Here is an 8,745-nt window from a genome sequence, read left to right as displayed (position 1 = left end):
GAGTAAAAATTTTGAGAAAATATTATGAAATTTATAAATATTTTTGTTCTCTAAGCATGATACTTAATTACTCTTCTTGCATTTGTCCTTTAATTCTTATAATAATTCAGTGCAGTAAAAACTACCATCAGTATTTTCATGAAAGGAATCAGGTAGTTTGAGTTAAATTAGGTATCACCGAATACACAGTTAGTAAATGTAGAGTAAGATGAAGCCCAATTTGACGCCCATTCAACAGCCCTTATTGGCCATTCTACAAAACTGTCAGGATAATTGATCTTCAAGGTTTGGGTTAAGCTCTGGTAATCAGTTAAAAATAAATATCAAGTAATAGTTTCACAGAAAAATGGACAACAGCCCACTATGTTGCAAACATTTTTTCATTCAATTTTAATGTTATATTCCACCCAACTTCCCACTTTTTACTTGATTTTTCTTCTCAGGGATACACATTCAGTTCAAGGTTATTTCAGGATCAAGTCAGACCATTCTTCTGTTAATGAAAAGGTATCAAAGACCATGTTAATAAAATGGGTAATGATGATCCACAGTGTCCAATCTTATTTTTCAATAAACCTGGAGTGGGTGCCACTGATATGTAAATCCTATAACATATATGAATCCTCCTCTCTTCTGCTCCCCTCTCCACTCCCATTTGTTCCCCATTATTGGTTTCATTCAGTATTTTAGGCTAAACACCAGGCTTTGTCATTCATTCTATCAAATATCCAGATATATCATTGACTTGTGGGGCAAGAACCAAAACCAGATTCTGAAACCATTCCTAAGTAGAGCTCTCTCAAACAACAAACTCTACTCTAGGGTTTTAGGGTTTTCCAAAGGGGGGCTGGACCATAACAATTCGATTACTTGCAGATGCTCTGAATGAGGCATGGCCTTAATGAACATAGATATTTCTTTTTTGGGGGGGATATTTATTATTTATTTATTTATTTATTATTTAGAAAGCATGAGCAGGGGAGGGTAGAGGGAGAAAATTTCAAGCAGACTCAGATCTGAGTGCAGAATCTGCATGGGGCTTGATCTCACTATGCTGAGATCATGACCTGAACCAAAATCAGGAGTCAAACATTTAACTGACTGAGCCCCTCCAGGTGCCCCGAATCTAGATATTTCTGATTGCTTACTGAACTTATTACATACATTCAACATTCACACATTTCAGGGTGAAAGAATCACATATATGCCCTAGTCCCTGTGAAGAACTGGCTTAGACACCAAAACTTCATCTCGGACCCATCAAATAGTTTATTGTTTTCAAAAAAATCACAATCACAGTTTGAAGAAACCCAAGCAATAAGTGTAGAAAGGATGTCTGTATTGAACATTCACAAGGTTCCATAGCAGAGACAGGATCCTATGGCGAGGGGTGGGGTGGTCTATTCCAGAAGCATTACCTGGTGATATTACAATGATGGTAGAAAATGAAAGCAAACAGACCCAAGAAGTGGCAACAAACAAGGAATAACTAGACATCAGAATCTGGACAGAGAAGGAAGGCATCATTATTCTTAGAATAGCTAACGGTCTGGACAATGTAGAAGAATGGTTGTCTTCAGCGAGGTAAATGGTTGGAATATTGCCAGGTTTACAAAGCTATTGACGCACAGATTTCTTCTTTGATCTTCTCTCTAGGAAACATCATTGCCTGTAGTGGGAAACACATAGATACTAAAGAGTTAAGATGATTATTTTAAGACTTGGGAAAAGTCTCTAAATATTCATCTGACCTCTGCCTCGAAAATACAACCTTTCCACATGAATTGCATCCCCTACTCTCCATGTGAGTATGAATGAGCAGACCGTGACTTAACCTTCTCTTAGGAGTTCTAGCCACTTTTCAGATTGGAGAAGCAAAAAGCAGGACTTGACCTTCAAGGGATTTTTCATTTCATGCACTGAATCTGCCCTAAACCCAAGTGAGTCAAATTCTGGTAATATTTTGTAATTGAAGGCCTGCCTCTGGAATTACAAACCGGGAAGTGCCCACATCTTTTGTAGATCATCTGATTCAATAGTCTGATGTGAAGCAATGACCTTAGGTAGTGGAAATAATTTCCAAGACTGAAGTTGTGGTGTAAGTTCATATGTATGGGAAAGAATATGGGACCTAAAAGCTTTGGGATACCAGATGACTCCAATGTCTGATTCTGCCTTAGCAAAGATAAATCAAGAGTCATGATCTTACTATCACTTTCCTTTAAAGATATCACACATCCTTCTTCCCACTCTGTTTCCTTCCTTTGGGTAATTCCATCCATGTTTTCCTCTGACCACATCAAACCCACCTGTAGTGCTTCACAGAGGCCCTCGGCGTTCACCAACATTGGCCTTGCGCATGCCCTTGATGATGAAGATGGTCCCAACAATAATACCCACCAAACCCACAACCAAGCCCAGGGCACACACCGCATTCTCGGTTGTCTCTGGGAGAGGGGTTGGTGGTTCAAACTCTGGGGAAAAATAATACAGACCATAGTATGGAAGTAATGACTGTGGTATGGAGTAGCACTTAGAACCAAATGTAGAGTACATAGTCAAAAGAATAGTCATTCATCAATTAAATAAGAGGAAGACAGAATGATGTCTTAAGGGAACACAGATTAAAAAGCAGGAGAGCTGAATAATGGGAGAAGACAAGGAATAGAAGTTATAGCAATTGTTATGGACAAGTTAGGGGACTCTGGGTCCTAAAGCATCAGACCCATGCGTCACAGGAGGAAATCATAAAAGAAAGGAGAACGAAGAATGGTCCATACCCCAGTGCTTGAGAAGAGGCTCCTCCAAACCCCAGTGCTCCACCTTGCAGTCATAGACATCGTTGGCTGAGGGCAAGAAGGGGAGATAGTGGAACTTGCGGAAAAGGTGGTCTTCCCTGGGCAGGAAGACTGTCTCGGACACTCCTGTGGTGACAGGGTTTCCATTTCGAAGCCACGTGACATTGATCACTGGTGGGGAGAACTTGTCGATGAAGCAGATGAGGGTGTTGGGCTCTCCCAGTTCCACAGGAGTGTTTGAGAGCACAGTCACCTCTGGAGGTACTGGGGACAGAGGACAGCAATTAGCCTTCCCTGCTTAGGTTAGCCCCTCTCCCTCCCACTGAAGCAGAAAAAGCAGTGGAAACTCTGCCCTGAGAATCTGTGCCATCCATGGTTTCAGAGGCCTATCTTTGATGCTCTCTCGCATGAACTGGAACCACTGTTATGGTATAAGAGATAGAAGGATATTTTAGGTACTGGAGATCATTTCATTCCTGGTTCCCCCAGCATCGATTAGGGGCAATGACTCTGTGAGTGACTGTTGGTGGCAGGGACAAGATGTGAGCCCATCAGGAAAGGAACAAACCCATGTAAAGTTCTTGAGTCTGCGACATGACAAGTAGGCACTTGCTTATGGAGAGGCTAGGCCCCTGGGAGGAGAAGTCAGTTATAATAACGTAACACAACCAGCTGAAGCATCTATTTCAAAGTTAGGATTCCCTAGTCTAGGAATGCAGGAGGTACCATTGGTGTTTGGGGTGTGGTTGGAGCGCTTTATCATGATGTCCAGGTTAGCTTTGTCCACAGCTATGTTGGCCAAGGCACCCTGCGCCTCAAAGCTGGCAAAGCGTCCAAACTCTTCCAGCCGCCACACTGTCTCCTTCTTTTCCATATCCACGTGGAAAATCTCATCGCCATCGAAGTCAAACATAAACTCGCCTGATTGGTCAGGGGTCAGATAGAACTCAGCCTGGATGATCACATGGTCCTCTGAAAAGGCCAGAAGGAGAGTTAGGATGAAAACCAGGAAGGGAGAAGAAGAAGAACCCAGGATGTGAGACAAACATGTAGGTAGGGGCAGTGGAAGGGGATTGCCCATATGGAGTGGAAGAGTGATGGAGAGCAGGGATAGGCTGGAAAATGAGGCTCAGGTGCAGGATATCCATGTTGAACAGAGCTGGGGGGGAGGGAGGAAGTAAAGGGGTGGAGTTAGGGTGGACTGAAGGAAATGGGGTCTGAAAAATCCCAGAGTCTTTTGAAGCTGTTGTTACGTTTCATGTTACTAGCTGAGAAATGCTTCCCTCTTTGGAAATCCAGCAGCAGCTCCTAAAAGAGTATTGCTCATTCACTGTATTTTCCCAGGTATTAAATACAGTTAAACAAGAATTCTAGGGCATCTCTCTGAGCACTGTAATATTAAGAGGAGGAAAACACTGTTTTAAAGTCTGGGTTCTGAGCTCTGGATTTACTTAAATCTTTAATTCTTATTTAGGTATTTATTTACTTATCTTGTGTTCTTGAATTGATTATTTTATCTTCTTATATTGTTTTCCTGTTATATTCTTATATTTCCTATTATATCCTTTTGTGGTTTTGCTTCTACCTTGGATTTATCTTTAGAATTAAATGAGGGCTACCTGTGTGGCTCAGTCAGTTAAATGTCCAACTCTTGATTTCAGCTAAGGTCATAATCTCAGGGTACTGAGATCAAGCCCCAAGTTAGTCTCCATCCTGAGTGTGTAGCCTGCCTCATTACCTCTCTCCTTTCCTTGCCCCTCCCCACCCTGCTTGTGCATTCATGCTGTCTCTTAAAAAGAATTAAATGAGATGAGGTAAGTAATTTCTTAGTATATCACCAGGCTTATAATCAGCATTTTATGTTCAAAACTGCTTTGTATTTAAGGAACAGAGCCATCTCTCGCTTCCCCTTCCACCCTAAGAGAAGAGCCTCTATTTTTTCAGGTATGCGTTCCCATTTGTGGCTTTTTCTAGGCAACAGAAACCTACAATTGCTATCATGGGTTTTGGAACTGGATTATTACATACCTATTTTCAGTGTACCTGACAACTTTGTGGGGTTCAGTCTGGTCTAGGTAAAGATACTTTTTCACAATATATCTTCACAGCAGTAAACAGTTGCTCTGAAGATAGCAGAGAATAATAATAGAATCTCCATCCTTACTCACAGTTCTATTTTTTTGAGAAAATCACTAAGTAGCAGTGACCATAGATCATAGATTCACTTAAGTGGTGAAGGAGATATTCTCCCAAGAGGAAGTAAATTAAATGCAATTGGTATCAGCATACCTGCCCTTGCCCTCTGTTGGGTAGAATGTTGCTTTTGGTAATTTCCCTTTCTGGAGATCTTCAATACAATGTCTGTGCTTAAAATATGTTGACAGGATTCACTTGCCAAAAAATAACTACCATATATTTGGCTAAGAACTAGTTGCAAGGGCTTCTCAAATTTTTTCTCATTGAATTCCCACAAAATGATGTGAGATTTCAAAATTTACTAATTTTCCAGAAAAAGAAATTAAAGCACAGAAAATAGCTTGTTAATGCCTCTCAGAAAACATTTCTACTTTAAGTTAACTTTTCTCAAAGTCAATGGTATTAATCAATACCATTTTCCCCTCTTAACTAAACGTGACTGACTTCAATTTATGAAAAGAGCAGAAATCCTCCAAACTACATTTTAAAAAATACTTTCAGATTTAGACTACATGATGCCTGCCACAATTTTCCTTCACTCCAAAGACTGTCTTGCAAATATTTACAGTTTATTTCTCCAATGCTCTCATAGATTATATCCCAAGTTTTGCTTTGCTCAGGACTTACCTTTGATAGCCCATGATTCTTGGGGACCCATCAGTAAAGTCATGATGAAAAATCCTAGTACTAGGACTCCATTTATGGCCATTTTCTTCTTTGGAGATTTGTTGGGGCTCAGAAGAGCTTAAGAGTAGGGTAGAACTGACAAGAATAAAAGAAAAGAGAATATAGGGTATGGTAGGGCCTGATTGATAAAAATTCAAATAGGTTCAGCTGAAGCCAATCAGAAAAAGTTTTGAGATGACACATCTGTTGCTAAGGGAAGAGCTCTTGTAAAGGGTCAGTAAAGGAAACACTTCATACATTAGATAAATAAGTAAAGTTCTTAATCAATCAATGAATGAATTAAAACAAAAAATAAATCACACACAACCAAACAGAAACAGCAAAAAATCAAGTTTTTGAAAATAACATTCACCCACGGACTGTTTGATTCCAATCCAGGTTCTAGAAAGGGATATACTTGAAGCACATTAGTGAGAATAAAATCAATAGAAACACCCTACATGACAGTTAGTGACCAATTATGCCCTTGTATTGTGACAACTGAGGAGTTTATTTAAGGGACAACAAATCATCTAAAGAAAAGTTGAATTGTCATGCTATGGAGAATGTCTTATTCTTGGCAGCAGTAGATGACAGAGTTTCGTGCCAGAAAATTCTTAACACTCTAGGTTTGTCTTCCAGTGTCCTAGACTCCCAGATGGCCGAATCAGCCCAAGAGCTGGGCATCCCTGGCACTGTGTTATATTGAGAGAACAATAGAGGAGAAACTCTGAATGCCAACACTCCTAAAGCTGGAGAAAGATGGTAGAGATGCCATAGGTAGTGTTTACTGGAAACAGTGGACTACAATCCCTACCATCTTAAAAATGACCAGAGATTGGGGGAGACTGCTGGGGACCCTTATCTGAGGACTCAGATCGATGAATAGGGTGGACTAAATTGGGCAGAGCTCACTTTACTGGGAAGGTTAGAGATAATAACCTGCAGGAGGGCTTTATCATAACTTTCCTCATGTCACAACGTTATGAAAGCTCTCATGTCATTAATTATTGAAGTTTCAATCCTAAGAATTTATTCTAATGTTCACCATTGAGAAAACTGAAAGTTAAGATACTCTGACCCTCATGTTTCTGAAGGTACAGTGCAGTAGAAAGGAAAATTAAACCATACGTAGACAGGCCTGGAATCTGAATACTTCCAATGAAGAGAGACCTGGCAGCGAGGCAGCCCATGAGATGATGAGTTCACTGTTTAATATCAGTCATGACACATATGCTCAGGGTGGATTTTCTGTGCTCTTTTGCTGAGATCTTATCCTGCTCCACAGCTCCCCTCACAAATCATAAGGGAAAAAAACTCTACACATTACCGATTATCTGATCACCTCTAAGAGCTTTGAAGATTCTCTGACACTGACTTCTAGATCACTTGGAAGAGACCCACGCAGCACAGTTTTGCCCTAAGATTGTTAAGGAATACACTTCTTAGAGACAAAGTGTGGGGCAGATGAGAGCTCTACAGTAACACTTCCTGCTGAGAGTCTGGTCCTATGATTTAGGCTTGCCGTCTCCTCTTTCATAGGAAAAAACAAGTATAATTTCTCTATGCTTGCCCTTTGCTTGTTACTATACTGCTTGGTTCTTATAAGTGGCTCATTGAATATATGGTAAACTCAGAGACACTTTACAGAAGAATATTTTACTTGTCATAACAGCACCTTCAACCCAAGGTGTTGCTCAGCAACTTATGATATGGCTTAGTTTTAAAACACTGATTGGTTCTCCTCGTGAGATTACCAAATTTGGGAATCTTTAGAAAATACTTTCATTTCCCTTTCCCTGTGACAGGAGAGAAGTTCCTATCCAGACACTGCTCGTGGTCTCCTGTCCCTATACTCTAGCTTCCTACGTCTGAGGGGATTTCTGAGGGCACCTGAGTGAGGTCTTCTCATTGACATCAAATGGTGAGGAGCCACTGCCTTAGTCAGAGTTTAGTCTGAGAATAGAAGGTCCTATAGACACTCTAAGCAGAATTCTTTACTACAATCTGTCTATATTACAGGGAATTATACCTTTAAAGTGTTAGAAAGCTGGAGGAGCACAGGTCAGTGCAGAACCTTAACTCCAAGAGGTCAGGAGTCTGTAGGAAGGCACTACCGACATCACAGCTCCTCTAGAGCCCCAGGGAAAGGACTGTGTTGGCAACCCAAGGCTGCTGCCAAGAGTCCTTTCTGTGACACCCTTATGTCCACTGCATGAGATGGCTTCAGCCTACCTGCCACCTCCCAAATCTCATAATACTTTCACTGGTAGTGTGTAGGCCACGTCCGGATCCTGAGCAAGAGATTCTGGGGAATGTAATACTCTTAGACTCTATTCCCTGTGGTGTAGACAAGACATAAAAGCTAATGGGAATTTTTGAAATTATTAAATGCAAATATGTATACCTCACTCTTGCTCCTCCCACAGTACCAAACCTAGAACCAGAGGGGTATTTATGGGTGATAGGTTAAGCCTTGGAAATGAGATAGCTTTCACATGGAACCTAAAGCCACAAGTGTGCATGTATGTATGTATGTGTGTTGGGGCAGGGGGAAGTTGGTAATTTGGAATCTACATTTCAGAATATTTTCCTGTTAGCTGACCACAGGTTCCATTGTTATGATCTGAGCAACTATAGTCAGGCTGTTTTATAACTCCCCAAGTTTTTTGTCTGTTCTAAAAGGCACAAGCTGAATTCAATAACTGAGACATTGTGAAGGAATAGATCAGGTTGGAAAATCACCACAGAAGGCCAAGAGCCGTTGCTTCCAATAGCTGTCCCCATCTGGCCAATTAATGGTTTGACTCACTCACTCAGCACCAGTTCCTGTATTTTTACACATACTGGAGACTTCTTTTCAGGGTCACTTCTAACTCCACATATCATCTTTGGGGCTCCAAATCCAGCACAAATACAGGACATTCCATTTGCAATGCAAATGCTGTTTTGCAATGCAAAGTTTTCATCTTCTGAAAATGTGCCTGCTCTCACCTGTGAATCCTCTTTTCAGCTATTCTTCCAGAAATAGGGAGACACAGTCAAGACACGTAAGACAGAGTCAAGAAATGGCAATAGAGTATAA

At 40.8% G+C, this 8,745-nt stretch overlaps 1 protein-coding gene across 1 annotated transcript; it reads right to left on the bottom strand.

Moving 5' to 3' along the window:
- Positions 1-1,245: 1,245 nt before the first annotated feature.
- On the bottom strand, positions 1,246-5,791 carry LOC111152200 (HLA class II histocompatibility antigen, DR alpha chain). Its single transcript, XM_022510595.1, has 5 exons — positions 5,622-5,791; positions 3,525-3,770; positions 2,781-3,062; positions 2,310-2,474; positions 1,246-1,669 (listed from the first exon to the last, which is right to left on the bottom strand). Exons 1-4 carry the CDS (start codon positions 5,701-5,703, stop codon positions 2,320-2,322), a joined length of 765 nt encoding a protein of 254 aa, XP_022366303.1. The 5' UTR covers positions 5,704-5,791; the 3' UTR covers positions 1,246-1,669; positions 2,310-2,319.
- Between the last annotated feature and the right edge of the window lie 2,954 nt (positions 5,792-8,745).

The sequence above is a fragment of the Enhydra lutris genome, unplaced genomic scaffold (assembly GCF_002288905.1).
Source record: "Enhydra lutris kenyoni isolate GAN:26980312 unplaced genomic scaffold, ASM228890v2 scaffoldscaffold28, whole genome shotgun sequence".
Lineage (NCBI taxonomy): Eukaryota > Metazoa > Chordata > Mammalia > Carnivora > Mustelidae > Enhydra > Enhydra lutris.
The sequence above is the reverse complement of the archived record's forward strand: the minus strand, read 5'-3'. Positions and strand labels throughout refer to the sequence as shown.

Bases quoted from the DNA above. Each gene is read 5' to 3' on its own strand.
- LOC111152200 (XM_022510595.1), bottom strand. From the start codon at position 5,703: ATGGCCATAAATGGAGTCCTAGTACTAGGATTTTTCATCATGACTTTA. The intron at 3,771-5,621 runs GTAAGTCCTGAG...TGGCCTTTTCAG, and splicing joins AGAATCATGGGCTATCAAAG to AGGACCATGTGATCATCCAG. The intron at 2,475-2,780 runs GTATGGACCATT...ATTTTTCCCCAG, and splicing joins GCCTCTTCTCAAGCACTGGG to AGTTTGAACCACCAACCCCT.